At 41.5% G+C, this 19,002-nt stretch overlaps 1 protein-coding gene across 12 annotated transcripts in view; it reads left to right on the top strand.

The window, feature by feature from the left end:
- DCAF8 (DDB1 and CUL4 associated factor 8) overlaps positions 1–19,002 on the top strand; it is a 46,049-nt gene that overhangs the window by 3,834 nt on the left and 23,213 nt on the right. For 7 of the 12 annotated variants that reach the window (XM_007976502.3, XM_007976509.3, XM_007976508.3 and 4 more), the window contains 2 exons: positions 14,468–14,542; positions 18,254–18,927. In XM_007976502.3, the coding sequence (XP_007974693.1) occupies positions 14,494–14,542; positions 18,254–18,927 (723 nt within the window). In that variant the 5' untranslated portion in view covers positions 14,468–14,493. Of the gene's footprint in view, positions 1–2,137; positions 2,228–3,212; positions 3,307–14,467; positions 14,543–18,253; positions 18,928–19,002 lie in introns of all 12 variants that reach the window. The other 5 variants (XM_007976500.3, XM_073008225.1, XM_007976516.3 and 2 more) reach the window with 3 other exon arrangements.

Here is a 19,002-nt window from a genome sequence, read left to right on the forward strand (position 1 = left end):
TCCTGGGCTCAAGTGATCTTCCCACCTCAACTGAGTAGCTGGGACCACAGGCATATCACCATACCTAGCTAATTTTTTTTTTTTTTTTTTAGAGATGAGGTCTTACTTGGCCAGCTCATCTCAAGTGATGCTCCCATCTTGGCCTCCCAAAGTGCTGGGATTACAGGCATAGCCACAGCACCCAGCTTGAAGATATTTTTATATTTCCAGGGTTTTAGGTGTTTACTTAAGAATTATGACATCTTATTAGGTAGTATTTCCTAGGATGGTTGGAGTGGAAGGCTAAGAATGCTTGTGACCTTTTAGTTCTCACCACCAACCTCTTAAAGTGCAGTCTATTTATTTATTTTTGAAACAGGTTCTCACTCTGTCACCTGGGGTGGAGTGCAGTGGCACCATCATGGCTCACTGCAACCTCGACCTCCTGAGTTTAGGTGTTCCTCCCATCTCAGCCTCTCGAGTAGCTGGGACTACAGGTGCACGCCACCATACCTGGCTAATTGTTGTATTTTTTATAAAGATGAGGTTTCACCATATTGCCCAGGCTGATCTCGAACTCCTGGGCTCAAGCAGTCCTCCTGCCTCAGCCTCGCAGAACAGGATTACAGGCGTGAGCCTCTGCGTCCTGCTAAGTGCAGTCAATTAAATGTATAAAAATCTGCCAGGCCAAGTGCGGTTGGCTCATAGCTGTAATCCCAGCACTTTTGGGAGGCCAAGGTGGGAGGATCACTTGAGCCTAGTTGTTCAAGTCCAGCCTAGGTGATGTTGAGACCTCGTCTCTATAAAAAGTTAAAAAGATAGCCAAGCATGGGGCAAGTACTTGCACTCCTATCTCCTTGGGAGGCTGAGGTGGGAATATCGAGTCCAGGAGTAGAGGCTGCGGTGAGCTGAGATTGCACCACTGCACTTTAGTTTGGGCAACAGAGCGAGACCTGGTCTCAAAAAAAAAAAAGAATCAGTCCCGATGCCATGGTCCTTAGTGTTGAGTAGGACCAACCTAAGACAGAAGCTTGTCTACAGAGAGCTGAAAGAAAGCAGCCTCTTTGTTGCCAGTTTAAAACAATACTGACATTTTAAAAACAAACAGATTCTAGTAAAGAGACATTGTATAGAAGCACACCCTGTTGTGAAAGACTGGGATCTTGAGTTTCATCCTCTAAGTCTTGTATTCTATCAGGTGAGTTATAGACTTTTAAAATCATAAAGTGACTATTAAAATGCTTTCAGTAGATAGATTCATTACTCCATCATTTTTGCTGTAGAAAAGTTTATTCTAAACATGTCTAGGAAATACCCAGATTATAAAAGAGAAATAATGGTATCCAAACAGGACTTTGTATTGCATAACATTGGTGTTAGAGTTAGTTTTTAAGTCTCCGAGACTGAATTAGCTTTTTTTTTTTTTTTTTTTTTTTTAAAGCAGATTATCAGTGAGCTAAGATAATCTGCTGTTTACCCTCACCTGTTTGGAACGCAGGCAACTGAATTAATTGAATCAGCAATAGGCATGGAGTGGTGACTTTATATATTTTCATTTTAGAGCCAAAAGCCATTGAGTTTTAGCTTAGCTTTGTAGTAATATTAAAAGCTTCATCTTTTATTTTCACGAATGTACCCAAGAAACGTCATTGCTGTTAGTCAGAAAAGGAGGCTACTTGCTCTTTATTGATTTAGTCATTCTGCTCTTGGAGTGAGTAGAAAGTCTTTGAAAGCTTTTCAAAAATTGGTGAGTGATGAATTTTATGAATTAGTCACTTCTTTGTAGCAGTTTTTTTTTTATCTCTACCTCTACAGGACATAGTTCCTGGGCCAGAAGCCAGATTTCTCAAGTACCACCTAACCCCAGAAATGTGTTATGATACAGATAAATTAATCAACGGAGGCTGCCTTGAGGTTGCCAGTAGGGCACTGGGGAGTAATTAATATGACAAAGATGGCATCTTATTAATGAAATGTATTAATAGTATGTCTAGTGGATTGGGTCATTGCAAAAATTTTCATCATTGTATCTGAGATTAGATATTTGCTATTTATCCTCTGAAGATACTGTTTAAGGAAGTCTGGCCAAGTTCTGAAGTTAAGCATACATATTTGCCTCACATGCCTTTTTTTTTTTTTCTTCCTGGTTTTTTCTTAGCCATCTGGAAAGCTACTATAGGGTTTACCTCTAGTAGTAGCCAAGTGACTGTATTCCTCTGGTGTACTTTAATCATTGGCACATTACCAGGTATGTTTTGGTAACCTTACTTAGGATCCAACATTAGACCCTTTCTTCTAACCTAACCTGTAGGAAGGCACTTCTTGATGTTTTAAGCCTCTCTTCACTGTTTTATTGTAAGTTGTACCTTTGGAGCATCATTTTTTCATCTTAAATCCCCTCCAGCAATTTAAGAAAAAATTTGAAATATAAATGGCAAAAACTGTTAATGGCAACAGACTTCTGATGTAAACATAAATCGAGATGGAAACAAAATGAAAAGTAGATTTCCCTAAGAATTAGTTAAATTGAGATAAACGTGCTTGGATGTTTTTATAGAAAGGTCTCTTAGCCAGGTGCAGTGGCGTGTACTTGTAATCCTGACTACTCAGGAGGCTGAGTTGGGAGGACTGCTTGAGCTGAGGAGTTTCAGGCTAGCCTGGGCAACATAGCAAGACCTTGTCTCTTTAAAAAAAAAAAAAAAAAGATTCTTAGTTCTGCTGCTGGAAATTAACACTTAAGGGTTAGAGTGCGTTCCTGACATAGTCTGAAATACTGTTATTAGAATTAAAACCAGAGGCCACGCATGGTGGCTTATGCCTGTAATCCCAGCATTTTGGGAGGCTGAGGCGGGTGGATCACCTGAGGCCAAGAGTTCGAGACCAACCTGGCCAACATAGCAAAACTCCATCTCTACTAAAAATACAACAATTAGTCAGCTGCAGTGGCATGCGCCTGTAGTCCCAGCTACTTGGGAGGCTGAGGCAGGAGAATTGCTTGAACCCGGAAGGCAGAGGTTGCAGTGAGCCAGGATCACAACACTGTACTCCAGCCTGGGTGACAGAGTGAGACTCTGTCTCAAAAAAAAAAAAAAAAAAGAATTAAAGCCGGTAAACTATAAACACTGGGCATTTGATGTTACCAGTAGGGAGAGAAGGCATTAATTCAAAGAAGGAACAAAGTTCCTTATTCGTAGTTTGAATCCTCATCATTATCCATGGTGATTGCTTTGCAGTCCTCCATGTTGGATATCCTCAGAACCTTCAAGAGGGAGAAGAGGCCAGGTGTGGTGGTTCATGCCTATAATCCCAGCACTTTGGGAGGCCAAGGTAGGAGGATTACTTGAACTCAGGAGTTTGAGACTACTCGGCAAGATAGTGAGACTCCGTCTCTACAATAATAATAGTAAAAAAAATTTTTTTTAATTAAAAGAGGGAGAAAAACTTAGGGAGGCTTATATTGTGGGTTCCTGGGTAGACTGCCTTACTGTAGTTCGTAGAACATGAATACTTGAAAGAAGATATTAACGGAGCTCTCTGAATTCTTTAAAACGCCAGAGAGAATGGGTAGGCAGATTTCATAGACTTGGAACTGTGTCCTATATTGTATACGATGTTTGGAGAATCATTGCTGAGTGGTAAGGAAGTCTAGGCTTCTAGGAAATGTAGTCTGGTATACAGATGGAAAACTAGAAAAATAATATAAATGCCTACTGTGTACATACAGGCTCTTAGCATACGTTGTCTTTAATCCTCTAAATTCCTGCAGGGTGGTGATATTATCCCATTTTACAAAATAAAAACTCGAAAGCAGGTGGTAGAGGTAGAATTCAAACCCAGCTCTGCTTGACACCAAAGCCCTTTTCTTTCTTTCATAACACATGCTGTCTTTAAAAACAGGACTTTTTTTTTTTTTTAGACGGCGTCTTGCTTTGTCATCAGCCTGTAGTGCAGTGGCGTGATCTTGGCTCACTGCAGCCTTCTCCTATTGGGTTCAAGCAATCCTCCTGCCTCAGCCTCCGAGTAGCTAAGACTACAGGTGCATCCCACCATGCCCAGCTAATTTTTGTGTTTTTAGTAGAGACGGGGTTTCACCTTGTTGGCCAAGATGGTCTTGATCTCTTGACCTCATGATCCGCCCGGTCTGGCCGCCTAAAGTGTGGGGTTTACAGGCATGAGCCACAGTGCCTGGCCAAAAAAAAAAAAACCAAGGCTTTTCAAAGCCAAATGATGAAGCAAATGAACTGAAAGGTAGAATTAAATATTTCTTATAAATATATGTATATAAAGTATTCAAATGACAGTAGGAATAAAGACATTTTTCATTGTTTAGACATAGTTATGCTATATTGGTAAGCTAATGAGTTTTTTAAGGAAACAATTTTTTTTTTTTTTTTTTTTTTTTTGGAGACAGAGTTTCGTTCTTTGGCCCAGGCTGGAGTGCAGTGGCACAATCTTGGCTCCCTGCAACCTCCGCCTTCCAGTTTATGTGATTCTCCTGCCTCAGTCTCCCCAGTAGCTGGGATTACAGGCATGCTCCACCACACCCAGCTGATTTTTGTATTTTTAGTAGAGACGGGATTTCACCATGTTGGCCAGGCTGGTCTCAAACTCCTGACCTCATGATCCACCTGCCTCGGCCTCCCAAAGTGTTGGGATTACAGGTATGAGCCACTGCACCCAGCCCAGGAAATAATTTTTATAGACCTAAGAGACAGCCGAATCCTAGTGTTTTATGATTCTTTACTAGAGAGAAAATCAGCATTCCATTCAATCTCTGAGATAATTCCAGGGGAAAAGCTGTTCTGACTCTTACAGCCTTTTAACAGTATACTGTTTTCTGTATTTTTTGGAAGCATGGACTGTCCTCCTTACCTTCTTGGTTTCGTTTTTCTGAGACAGGGTCTTGCTCTGTCACCCAGGCTGGAGTACAGTGACCCCATCACGGCTCACTGCCATCTTGTGACCTCTGGGGCTCAAGTGATCCTCCCACTTCAGCCTCCCAAGTAGCTGGGACTACAGGTGTATACCACCACACCCTGCTTTTTATTTTTTTATTTTATTTTATTTATTTATTTTTGAGACAGTCTCGCCGTGTCGCCCAGGCTGGAGTGCAATGGTGCGATCTCGGCTCACTGCAACCTTCGCCTCCCAGGGTCAAGTGATTCTCCTGCCTCAGTCTCCCGAGTAGCTGGGATCGCAGGCGTGTGCCACCACATGTGGCTAATTTTTGTATTTTTAGTAGAGACAGGGTTTTACCATTTTGGCCAGACTTGTCTCAAACTACTGACCTCAGGTGATCCGCCCGCCTCAGCCTCCCAAAGTGCTGGGATTACCAGCATCACTTAGGCGTCAGCCACTGTGCCCGGCCTAATTTTTGAATTTTTTGTAGAGACAGAGTCTCCCAGTGTTGCCCAGGTTGGTCTCAAACTCCTGGGCTCAAGCAGTCCTCCAGCCTCGGCCTCCCAAAGTGCTGGGATTACAGGCATGAGCCGCTGCGCCCAGCCTATCCTCACGTTGAAACCTTTTTTTTTTTTTTTTTTTTTTTTTGAGATGGAATCTCGCTCTGTCACCCAGGCTGGAGTGCAGTGGTGTGATCTCAGCTCACTGCCAAGCTCCACCTCCCGGGTTCATGCCATTTTTCTGCCTCAGCCTCCCAGGTAGCTGGGACTACAGGCACCCGCCACAGCACCTGGCTAATTTTTTGTATTTTTAGTAGTGATGGGATTTCACCATATTAGCCAGGATGGTCTTGATCTCCTGACCTTGTGATTCGCCCGACTCGGCCTCCCAAAGTGCTGGGATTACAGGCATGAGCCACAGCGCCCGGCCACCTTGAAACCTTTTTATTCTTGACTTCCAGAGATTTAATTTTTATTATTTGTTCTTCTCAATTTTTCTCTCTGCTCTCCTTTCTTTTCTCTAAGAGTAGGTATTCGTGAAGATTCTTCCCTTGAACTTCCTCTCCCAGAGCCTTCTTAGGTGCCTAATTGTTTGAGGTATGATTTACAAGCTGTTTGATTTTGAAGTTTCTCTATACAGATAACTCACAAGTCTATATCTCTGGCCCTACTTTATTTAAGTTCCAAATAATTTGTTTGTCACTACTTTCCTAACATGTCAGCTTGGATTTTAAATATATTCAGAATAATCTCTTATCCCACCTACCGGCATCTCATTTGAGTCACTTGATTTCCTCTGGGCACCAGACTAAGAACTTGTCTTTTTTGACTCAGCTTTGTAACTGCTTATTGAGCTAAACATTACCTCCCTTTACGACCATTCTCATGTTGATCCCTTTTTAATTCCCTTTGCCGTCCACTCAAGACAGCCCCTCATTACTTCTTATCTTGGCAACTATAATAGCTTTTAAACTTGTTTCTCTTTCCTTTTCCTTCGTTTTAGTCCATCTTATTATCTTTGACAAAATAATTTCCCTGATGCCTGACACCACCCCCCCAAGAACAAAGCTTTTATTATACCTCTTAACTTATCAACTATACCTTACTGGCTAGCCAAACTAGACTACCCGTGTATGTTTCTTGACCATCTCAGGTTTTTAACCTCCATGTCTTTTCTCGCTCTGGTCCTGTGGAATGTCTTTCTGAACTCTACCCATTGAAATCCTGCCTGTCTTTTAAGGCCCATCTTAAAACCTAATTTTCCATAGAAGCGTTTCCTTTCTCCCTGAAACTAAATATAATCTTTTCCTCTGTTCAACCACAACAGCATTCTATTTATCTTTTTAAAAAGAGATATTGATACTTATATCTCTTGTATCATGGTTATATACTCATTTTTCCTAATTGATTAATTGGCTACAAAAGGGATTGTGACTGCCTTGTTTATATTTGTAGCTTCTGTATTGCCTGGTACCAATGCTATTGTGTAACAGCATGTTTGCTTACAGATAGGCCACTGGGTGGTGCCAGAGGCTTGTAATTTGTATAAAAATGAGTAGCCTAGACTCCCAGCTAGAGTGTATGTGCTAGAGCCTCTCTGCAGTTGGGTTGTTTGTACTGTCAAATCTTCAGCACAGTAGGAATAGAGATTAATTTTCCCGTTCCAGAAACATTCAGTTTCTTTCTGCTCATCTGTCCAGCCTACCAGAGGAGACAGTGTCATATGTTCGACCCCTCCAAGTACTTATTAGAAAATAGCCCAGAACTAAAGTCCTACCTACAATAAACGTGCTTTATGTAATGAGTTTCAGCCTCTTTGGGGTGATCCTTTGAGTTTCAGTGCCTGAGGTTCTCTGATTGATACCATCCGGCCAGGTGCGGTGGCTAATGCCTGTAATCTCAGCTTTTTGGGAGGCCAAGGAAGGTGGATCACTTGAGTCCAGGAATTTGAGACCAGCCTGGGCAACATGTCCACCACCGCCATCTCTACAAAAAAATACAAAAAATTTAGCTGAGCATGGCGGTGTGCACCTGTAGTCCCAGCTACTGAAGGGGCTGAGGTGGGAGCATCACTTGAGCCTGGGAGGTCGAGGCTTCAGTGAGCTGAGATCCCATTACTGCATTCCAGCCTGGACAACAGCGAGACCCTGTCTTAAAAAAAAAAAAAAAAAAAAAAAAATCTGCAAAACCACTATTCTAAGTCAGGAAAGTAGGCTTGGAGAAGTAAGTGTTTCTTGTGAAGGAGAAATATTAAGGAAAGTAAAATGAAGTTAAAATGAGCCATTTCATCTTGGAAACAAAAATTGGAGGTGGAGAAAGTAGAACTAGTTGATACCAGATGGACTGTGGGACCTAGAAAAGCAAATTTGTACTTTGGATGGAGATCAACCCTGAACAGCTGTTCGTTTATGAGTGGTAAGGGACATCTGTCCTCCTGAGAGAAACTTGGGACTCTGTGGCTCTCTGTCTTAATAATAATTGAAGTATTTTCTCATCACCTTCTAGTTTCAGAGGAAATTCTAAAACCTTGTCTCATTTAAGTATGGATGTTTATATAGGAGAGTTGGGTACTTGAGTAGCAGAATGAGACAGGCACTGGTTTGAGAGAATGCTGGGATTATATAAACCATGAGATTTGACAGACTGAGTTCAGGTCTTAGTAAAGGGATCAAGGACAATAATAATATTTAGATGTTGATGTTTTGATCGGGCTCAAGGTAAGGTAGTTGTCAGACCAGTATTCATAGACCCTAGACACCAAAGGATTTAAAGTGAACTTCAGAGAAATTAAAAAAAATAAAGAGCATAAACATACAAATTAATAGTACAACCACAAGAATAACTTTGAACTACTTAAATTTCTGCTCTTCTTAGTTATCACCAAGACAATAGGGTTGTAGACTTTTTATGTATTTAGAATTCATCTTGCCATTAATGTGGTCGCTGAGAAATCACATAGGCAGTCTTGGTTGCAGCAAAAATCGTTTCAGCACTTTCGTTTTCAGGTGAGAAGTCTGGACATTATGCTGTCATTTGCTGTGACATATTGACCATTTTAGTCAACTTCTATTAATCACAGCCTTGAGAATTTAGTGTTTTTGATGGTATTATGTCATTTAACAATTTGCATTATTTTTCCCCCATCACTCTTCTCTCGTCCTCTCTCTTTTTTTTGAGACAGAGTTTCTCTCTTGTTGCCCAGGCTGGAGTGCAATGGCATGATCTCGGCTCACTGCAACCTCCACCTTCCAGGTTCAAGCAATTCTCCTGCCTCAGCCTCCCGAGTAGCTGGGATTACAGGCATGCGCTACCATGCCCGGCTAATTTTTTTGTACTTTTGGTAGAGATGGGGTTTCTCCATGTTGGTCAGGCTAGTCTCGAACTCCTGACCTCAGGTGATCCGCCCCCCTTGGCCTCCCAAAGTTCTGAGATTACAGGCGTGAGCCACCGCGCCGACCTGCGTTTTCTCTTTTTAGGCCACGTTTATTCAAGTATAATTTATATACAGTAAAATTTATCCTTTTTTATGTTGGCCTATTCTTTTAATTCTGACAAAGGCATAGTTATGTAACACCAACATGATTGGGGCATAGAATATTTCCATCATTCCAAAAAATTTTCTCATGCCCTTTTGCAGTCAGTTTCATTTCCCTACCCTCAAGCCCTAGCAGTCCCTGATCTCTCTATTCCTATAGGTTTATCTTTTCCAGAAAGTACTACAAGTGGAATCATATATTGTATAGCTGTTTGAGTCTGAATTATTGCACTTACCATAACATACTTGAGATCTATCCATGTTGTTGCTTGTGTCAGTTAAGTAGTTCATTCCTTTTTATTGCTCAGTAGTATCCCATTGTGTGAACCTACCACAATTTGTTCATCCATGACCCAGCTGAAGAACATTTGTTTCCAGTTTTTTGATGAATTTAAGTAAAACTATTAGAACATTCACCTACAGGATATTTTTAATTTTGTGGCATACATTTTAATTCTTATTTATTTAATTTTTTTATTTTTAAAGATGGGGTATTGCTATGTTACCCAGGCTGGTCTTTAATTCCTGGACTCAAGCTATCCTCCTGCCTCAGCCTCCCAAATTGCTGGTTTAACAGATCTGAACCTCTTTTTTCTTATATAAATTTCTGAAGCTGAAGTGGGATTCCTGAGTTGTATGATAAGTGTATATTTAACTTCATAAGAAACTGCCAAATTGCTTTTTTCAAAATGACTGTACTCTTTTGCATGTCTAGTAACAGTGTATAAGAGTTGTGCTACTTCTTGTTAGTACTTAATAAAGTAAATTTTTGTTATTTAAACAATTTTTGACCATTCTAATAGGTGTTTAGTGGATTCTCATTGTGGTTTTAATTTATATTTTCTTAATTATTAATAATGTTGAGGATCTTTTCGAGGGATTATTATTTACAGTACTTTTTTTTGTTTGTTTTTGAGATGGAGTCTCTCTCTGTTGCCCAGGCTGGAGTGCAATGGTGCGATCTCGGCTCACTTGCAACCTCTGCCTCCCAGGTTCAAGCAATTCTCCTGCCTCAGCCTCCTGAGTAGCTGGGACTACAGGCATGTGCCACCACCCCAGCTAATTTTGTATTTTAATAGAAATGGGGTTTTACCATGTTGGTCAGGCTAGCCTCGAACTCCTGACCTCAGGTGATCCTCCCGCCTTGGCCTCCCAAAGTGCTGGGATTACAGGCCTGAGCCATTGCACCCAGTGAGATTTTAATTTTGATAAATCCAAATGATTAATTTTTTTTGTATATGCTTTTTGTGTCCTATCCTAAGAAATTGTTGCCTAACCCAAGGTCACAGAGATTATTTTCTTTGTTTTCTTTTGGAAGTTGTATTGTTTTAAGTTATATTTAGATCTGTGATTCATTTTGAGTTAGCTTTTGTATATTGAACAGTGTATGGATTGAGGTTTTCTTTTTCTTTTGGCAGTTGAATGTTCAGTTATTCTGGTACAAGTTGAGCATCCCAGATTAAAAAATCTGAAATCTCAAATGCTTTGAAATCTGAAACTTTTTTTTTTTTTTATACTTTAAATTCTAGGGTACATGTACACAACGTGCAGGTTTGTTACATATGTATACATGTGCCATGTTGGTGTGCTGCACCCATTAACTCATCATTTACATTAGGTGTATCTCCTAATGCTATCCCTCCCCACTCCCCCCTCCCCACAATAGGCCTCAGTGTGTGATGTTCCCCTTCCTGTGTTCAAGTGATCTCACTGTTCACTTCCCACCTATGAGTGAGAACATGCAGTGTTTGGTTTTCTGTTCTTGCGATAGTTTGCTGAGAATGATGGTTTCCAGCTGCATCCATGTCCCTACAAAGGACACGAACTCATCTTTTTTTATGGCTGCATAGTATTCCATGGTGTATATGTGCCACACTTTTTGATTGCCAACTTGATGCTCAGAGGAAATACTCGTTGAAGCATTTTGGGTTTTGAATTTTCTGATTTGGGATGCTCAACTGGTATATTGCAGATATTCAAAAATTTGAAACACTTCTGGCCCCAAGCATTTTGGATAAGAGGATACTCCAGACAAGGGATCCGTAGTCTCTTTCTTGTACAGATCTTTCATCATATTAGGGGGAAAGAGCGGCCCCAGTAGTTTTAAACAAGAGACACTTGGTATCTCTTTTACAAAGTACTCTTATTCAGCGTATTAAAGTCTTTCTGCCTGGTTTTTAGTTAATATTTTGTCATGTCATTGGTTAAAAATTTAAGGCTTTATTCTTATTAAGACAAGAAAAATCTAGGTCACTGGAATTTCTTAGTGAAATTAAAATGGCACTTGGGCCTTTTTCCTCACCCTCCAATGGGTTACTCTTTAACCTTCAGTTTGGCAGGGGTTATGGTTATTTTTAGAATATGAGCAGTGGAGCTAATCTAATTAAACTCCTCCAGCTACCTGGGACAGTGAGCTTATCAGCTTTTCCAACCTCAGTGAGATTAGCTTTGGACTAGATTTTACGTGAAAGTTGATCAAAGTAAAAATAGTGGATTTGTTGGAAATATAGTGGAAAGTGAAGAAGATAGTTTGGATTTGGGTCAAATATGTTCTCTGCAGACCTTAGTTTATAAAGTTAAAACTGTATTCTTTGGTGATGGAAAAGATTTTTTATTTTTTAATGTTTTGGAGACTGCGTCTTGCTCTGTTGTCCAGGCCGGAGAGACGTGGTATAATCACAGCTCACTGCAGCCTCAACTTCTGTGGCTCATGTGATCCTTCCACCTCAGCCCCGCCCTGAGTAGCTGAGACTACAGGCATATGCCTGACTGATTTTTTTCTTTTTTGTAGTGATGGGGGTCTTCTTATGTTGCCCAGGCTGGTCTCCAACTCCTGCCTTGACCTCCCAATGTGCTGGGATTACAGACATGAGCTGCCGTGCCTCACTGGAAAAGATTTTTCAGTGGCTCCTATACTTGACACCTAGGGCACAGCATCTCTGCCTCCTTGATTAATTGATTGAGACAGGGGTCTCACAGTTCTGCCCAGGCTGGTCTTGAATTCCTGAGCTCAAGCAGTCCTTTCTCAGCCTTCTGAGTAGCTGTGATTACAGGTGCATGCCACACCTTTGAACATCAGGTTCGTGCTCAAAGTTTTCACTGATAGAGGTTCTTAATCAAAGTTTGGAGACCACTGCTCTAGAGTATCCTTCTGCAGAAATTTTGACATTTAATTCTACTTACCTTTATCATCTGTGCACATGTATTTTCTAGAGCAATTATGAGTCAAAAGTTTAGGCAGTCTGGACTCCTGTGGGAGTCGATACTTGGTTTTAAGAGAGGTTCTCTGGAGCTGCTTTTTAATTCTCTGGGAGTGGATAATGGTGGGGTGAAACGTATGGTAAAGAGTTTTGATTATGGAGGTGGGAAAACAGCAAATCTGTTCTTCGTGTTACACTGGTCTGCGTATTACCTTTGTTTTTAATGTGTTTTTTTGTTTGTTTATTTTTGGTTTTTTTGAGATGGAGTTTTACTCTTGTTGCCCAGGCTGGAGTGCAATGGCGCAATCTTGGCTCACTGCAACCTCCGCCTCCCAGGTTCAAGTGATTCTCCTGCCTCACCCTCCCTAGTAGCTGGGATTACAGGCATGTGCCACCACGTCTGGCTAATTTTGTATTTTTGGTAGAGACGGAGTTTCTCCATGTTGGTCAGGCTCGTCTAGAACTCCTGACCTCAGGTGATCCGCCCTCCTCGGCCTCCCAAAATGCTGGGATTAATCTTAACAAAGTAGTGCATTTTCCCCACTTGATAGGAATTAATATACTTTTAAATTCTAAATGGAGAAGATAGGCTCCTTTGCTAAAGAGTATAAACAGGACTATTGAGAGGGAAAAACAAATGCTGTGTGAGGAATGCTGTACAAAACTGTCTACCTCAAAAACAAAATGCATTGCAAACAGCTCCTCACTATTTTTCTTTATGTTGCTTCACATATGTGTTTTTTGTTGGCATTGTCTTTCATCATCACCCTTCCAGGCGTCCTTTCCTGAAATTCAGTCAGCTTCAGCCCCACTCTTGCAGTATTTCTGTGTTCCCACCTTGACCTATTATGAACAATCTTTGGGCTGCTGTCTCTTGACAGAGGATACTTTTAATGAAGCAGCTTAGATTTCTGTAGAGGGTAGCAGGGAAAAGGATAAGGATGAGGCTGATTCTGGAATAATTGTCATGGGAATGAAAGGGCTGTTGAAAGATTAGAGGCCAGGGTGCCTGGGTATAAGGACTGGGGTCATAATTATACTTTGTCTTTTACCAGTGCCTTTTGTCCAAGTCACTGAAAGGGCTTAACAAAATTCTGATCTGAATAATATTATTCTTTGCTCTTTGGAATTTACTGGAGGTGGCAGTGAGGCTCTGAAAAAAATATGAATGTTTTATAGTGGCATAAAAGGAAATGAGTTAGATACCCTGATTCCTTAAGAAAGACGAGTCTAGTGAAAGCTGGTGCTGTTAGGTGAAACAGTGTTTGCCATTATTATATGAAATGGGATGAGATGGTTTAATGGAAATGTTGCCCTTTTCTTCCCCACCTTTCTCTTTGTGTTTAGAGACTCTGACTGTTAGTCTAAGAGTAACGAAACAACCTAAGGTTCTTTCCTAGGGATAGGGTGCTCATGATTTCTAGTTTCACCTCTATGATCCTTAGTATCTGTGCCTTTAAAAGTTTGAAGTTAGTTGGGCCGGGCGTGGTGGCTCACACCTGTAATCCCAGAACTTTGGGAGGCTGAGGCGGGTGGATCACAAGGTCAGGAGATCGAGACCATCCTGTCTAACACAGTGAAACCCCATCTCTACTAAAAATACAAAAAATTCGCCGGGCGTGGTGATGGGTGCCTGTAGTCCCAGCTACTTGGGAGGCTGAGGCAGGAGAATGGTGTGAACCCGGGAGGCGGAGCTTGCAGTGAGCCAAGATTGTACCACTGCACTCCAGCCTGGGTGACAGAGTGAGACTTTGTCTCAAAAAAAAAAAAAAAAAGAAATAATAGGTTTGAAGTTAGTCATCTGAGTGAATAGAGAGAGAAAGCTCAGTCTCTTCCCCCACGAGCTTGATTTCTTCTATCTGTTGATTTGTGTGTAAAATGATATTCAGAATCTGACTCACCTCTTCATGTTGTGAAAACAAGTGTTGTACGGAGTTTGAGGATACATATGTCACTTATTTACGTGGGAAGATTCTTGCCTAGGGGGCAGTGCTGAAGTTAGCTTTATGTATTGAGACTCTTGGCTTACAGTACCTGTCATTTGATATGCGCCTGCTGTTCCAGGTTTTTAGTTCCCACTTTCTCATCTGAAAAATCACTGCCAGTTACTGAGTGAGTGAAGTAAAGAGATGGCACTTGACCTCCCCCAAAATATGTCATTATATGGAATTTAAACATAGGGAAGAAAAAATTTCTGGTGTGCTTTTCACAAGCTGAGAAGCTGTGTTAAGCATGCATACACAAATCATTTTTATAAAAATGATAAAACCTGTACGTTGTTAAATCTTGTCCCTATTGTCTTCTTTCCCAAGTGGTTTCTTAATTGTTTTGGTTTCTTCCTCTCCCAAACCCAGGCTGGCTACAGCAAACATCATTCAAGATGTCCAGCAAAGGGAGCAGCACAGATGGCAGAACAGACTTAGCTAATGGTAAGGGGCCAAAATGAAGGTGAAGCTATTTTTACTATCAACTTAGGTTCTCCTCCTCCCTGCAAGATAGAGTGGAGGCCTGGATTTTAGTGGAGGGAGGGAAACTTTGCTGTATTGTTCTGAGTATAGGAAACTACACAGGAAAAACACCTTGGACTATATTGTGCTTTTGCTTCTTCTCATTTTGTCTGATCATTTTCAAAAGATCAATAATAGAGCTCTACTTCTAAGAGGTCAAGTGGTTTGGAGTTGTATAAAGCTATAAGGATGGGGAGAACCTAGGAAATGCTGTTAATAAAGAAAAAAAATAAAATCCCATGACTGGTAGGAACAAGGGAATTTTAGGGAAGATGAGCTTCCCCAGTTATATTGAGAGGCCCTTTTCCACAGTAAGTAGTAGTTTGATAGAGAAATTACATGGCTGGGCATCATGGCTCATGCCTATAATCTCAGCACTTTGGGAGGCTGAGGCAGGCAGATCGCTTGAGCCCAGGAGTTTGAGACCAACCTGGGCAACATAGCGAGACCCCATCTTTTTTTAAAAAAAGGTGATTTCATAAGGGATGAAGTTAGAACCCAACTAGGAGTGGGACATCTTTCCCCTCCTTATTTCCTTCCCTTTCTTCCCCTTCCTTCCTTCCTTTCCCTCCTTCTTTTCAGGACTAGTGCTGCCAAGTATCAAATCACTGGCTTTAGGGCAGATTTGAAGGCAGAATATAAAAATTCTAATACAGTATAACTACCACCTGGGTTATTTAACCAGTGCTTCACCTCTGAGCCAACTTTTAAACTGGAGAAGCTGCCTTTAAATGGATATAGTTAGGCAGTACAGAGTCCAGCATTCCTTAGCACCTTGAAGGTCAGGATAACAGGCTAAATTCTAGTTGATGTGATTGGAGGAAGGATAGGTGAGATTTTCAACATGCTTTTTCATTGCTCCATATGTTCTTATCACTGCCATTCATTCATCTTTTGTAAAGGAAAGTGCTTCATATTTTTCACTGGTTTAGTTGAAAGGCACAGGGTTCTAGAGGAGTTAAAGTATACTGTTGATTTGGAACTTGACCATTAGCTAGGTCAGGGATTGGCAAACTATAAATTGCAGGCCAAATCCAGTCTGCCACTTGCTTTTGTAAAGTTTTATTGGAATACAGTCATGCCTGTTCATTTATGTAGTGTCTATGCGTTGCTTTTGTTCTACATACTGGAGTTGAGTAGTTGTCGTGGAGCTCCATATGGTCTGCAAAGCCTGAAGTTTTTACTGTCTGGCCCTTTACAGAAAAAATTTGCAAACCCCTAGTCTAGATCTTGGTGATTTACTGTTGGGGCCTTCTTGATGAGCTTGTGATACCTAAGGCCTCCAAAGTTGTCTATATTTGTTACTTATAATTTTAGCAATAAACACTATATGTTTTGGTGTTTTATTTTTTCTTTTCTTTATTTTTTCTTTTCTACAGACCTGTTAGGTGTGTTTCAGTTCCTGCTCACCACTCCCAAGCTCAAGCCCAGTTGCATTTCAAGGAATTGTAACTGCTAAACTTTCCTAGCATATATAACAGGCTCAGCACATGTGGTTCTTGGGTTTAAATTTCTGTACTTTGTAACTTTGTCTTCCAGCCCCTAGCCCAGTTGTTTTATACTGTGCTCTTAGTTGAGGCTTTTTTTTTTTTTTTTTTTTTTTGAGTCAGAGTTTTGCTCTTGTTACCCAAGCTGGAGTGCAATGGTGCAATCTCAGTTTACTGCAACCTCCGCCTCCCAGGTTCAAGCGATTCTCCTGCCTCAGCCTCCCAAGTAGCTGGGATTACAGGCGCATGCCACCACACCTGGCTAATTTTTTGTATTTTTAGTAGAAATGGGGGTTTCACCATGTTAGCCAGGCTGATCTCAAACTCCTGACCTCAGGTGATCCACCCACCCTGGCCTCCCAAAGCATTGGGATTACAGGCATGAGCCGCTGCACCTGACCTGCAAGAACTGTTTATGTCTCCTGGCCTTCTGTTACTGCTTGAATCAAAGCACTTGTATTGTTGATCTTTTTTCAGTATTGGGTTTTGCCTAAGAGTACATTGAAAAGGATTTCCATTGCTTCAGAGATCTTCACAAATTACTGCTCTAATCCACATGACTAGGCAGTAAGGTGCACCACCTTTGAATCCTTAAACATCAGTGTGGTATTGGAGTTGAATAGCTCTCTCATACTGGAGTTAACGTTAAACATCAGTGTGGTATTGGAGTTGAATAGCTCTCTCATACTGGAGTTAACGTTAAACATCAGTGTGGTATTGGAGTTGAATAGCTCATACTGGATGGTCTGCCTTTCCTGACAGCTTTTACTTCTGAAAGGATAAAATTTATAGCCATCTGAGGAAAGGAGGCCCATGAGCAGCATTTAAAATCTTTATTCTCCCCCTTTTTTCTTCACATCTTGACTTAGGTTGGAAGTTGTGGTTGTATTGGCTCTAGAACATTCCTCAAGTGCTCATTGGAATTGACTTGGCTGGTGTGAGATAAGAGAATGCAATATGTAGTTATAGGAGATAAGATCGATGAAAGTGACCTTGTTATTTAACTACCAGCATAGCAGACCTAGAATATACTGAACTTTCTTTTTAGGCACCACTATAGTTGCCCAGCTTTTTCTCAATTTCATATATGCTTCTTAATAAAATTTTGTCTCAATAGAGAGACTAAAAATATGTGACTAAAAATTATATTAAAAAATTCAAGCTAATGGAAGTAAGTCAAAAATATATTTACTAGCAAAAGGTGAGCAAGAACCCACTCAAATGATTACAATTCCCACTTACCCCTTCAGCTTCCTTTCTTAGTGAATTTTAGAAACTTAGGGAAGAAACTTAGGATTTAGGTGACAGGAGGTATAGTGGTACTTTCTTTTTTTTTTTTTTTTTTTTTTTTTTTGAGACAGAGTCTTTGTCACCCAGGCTGGAGTGCAGTGGCGCAACCTTGGCTCACTATAAGCTCCGCCTGTCGGGTTCACGCCGTTCTCCTGCCTCAGCCTCCCAAGTAGCTGGGACTAGAGGCACCTGGCTAATTTTTTGTATTTTTTGTAGAGACGGGGTTTCACCCTGTTAGCCAGGATGGTCTCGATCTCCTGATCTTGTGATCCACGTGCCTTGGCCTCCCAGAGTGCTGGGATGGATTGCAGCCGTGAGCCACTGCACCCCGCCCAGTACTTGCTTAAAGTAGAAAATGGTGCGACTCCACATCCATAAGTCAGTGATTTTTATCAACTAGTTTCCGTCTTTCACTAAAAAGATGGCTATGCTATCTCTTGGCTGGAGTTGGCTCTTCTTTTTATATTCTGTTTAATTATTTGCTATAACTTAATAAGTGCCCATCCAATATAACAGAGCCAATGGTAGATGTATCAGGCACACTTTTATACAATATGCCAATGTTTTGCCTCTTGAGAACTTAATGTAATCTTAGATTGTCCTTAGATTCTTTGCTTTTGTTGAAGTACTTTATATGTTTGGATTTCATCTTAATCTTTCCAGTTTCTTGTCCTTTACAAGATTTCCCCTCAGAGGGTACTCTCTGTAATCATTTGTAATGAAAACACTTTGACCAAAGTTCCATTTTTGGTCTTTTGATGTGATGATTGCTTAGTCTGAGGTGGGAAGTCCTTCTGATCACTATCCTGTTTTCTTATTTTTCCCTCTCATCTACCCGTTCCTCACTAACATGCAGGAAGCCTGTCTAGCAGTCCAGAAGAGATGTCTGGAGCTGAAGAGGGGAGGGAGACATCCTCAGGCATTGAAGTGGAGGCCTCAGACCTGAGTTTGAGTTTGACTGGGGATGATGGTGGCCCCAACCGCACCAGCACAGAAAGTCGAGGCACAGACACAGAGAGCTCAGGTGAAGATAAGGACTCTGACAGCATGGAGGACACTGGTCATTACTCCATTAATGATGAAAATCGAGTCCATGACCGCTCAGAGGAAGAGGAAGAGGAGGAAGAAGAGGAGGAAGAAGAGCAGCCTCGGCGCCGTGTACAGCGCAAGCGGGCTAACCGTGACCAGGACTCATCAGATGATGAGCGGGCCCTAGAGGACTGGGTGTCCTCAGAAACATCAGCTCTACCCCGACCTCGCTGGCAAGCCCTCCCTGCCCTTCGGGAGCGGGAGCTGGGTTCAAGTGCCCGCTTTGTCTATGAGGCCTGTGGGGCAAGAGTCTTTGTGCAGCGTTTCCGCCTACAGCATGGGCTTGAGGGCCATACTGGTTGTGTCAATACCCTGCACTTTAACCAGCGCGGCACCTGGCTGGCCAGTGGCAGCGATGACCTGAAGGTGGTGGTTTGGGATTGGGTGCGGCGGCAGCCAGTACTGGACTTTGAGAGTGGCCACAAAAGTAATGTGTTCCAGGTGAGGCAAGGGAGCATAATAGCAACTGAGAGAATCAGGCACGAGTTAGAGAAATCTGAACTGCAGCATGGAGTG

Source organism: Chlorocebus sabaeus, chromosome 20, assembly GCF_047675955.1.
Source record: "Chlorocebus sabaeus isolate Y175 chromosome 20, mChlSab1.0.hap1, whole genome shotgun sequence".
Classification (NCBI taxonomy): Eukaryota; Metazoa; Chordata; class Mammalia; order Primates; family Cercopithecidae; genus Chlorocebus; species Chlorocebus sabaeus.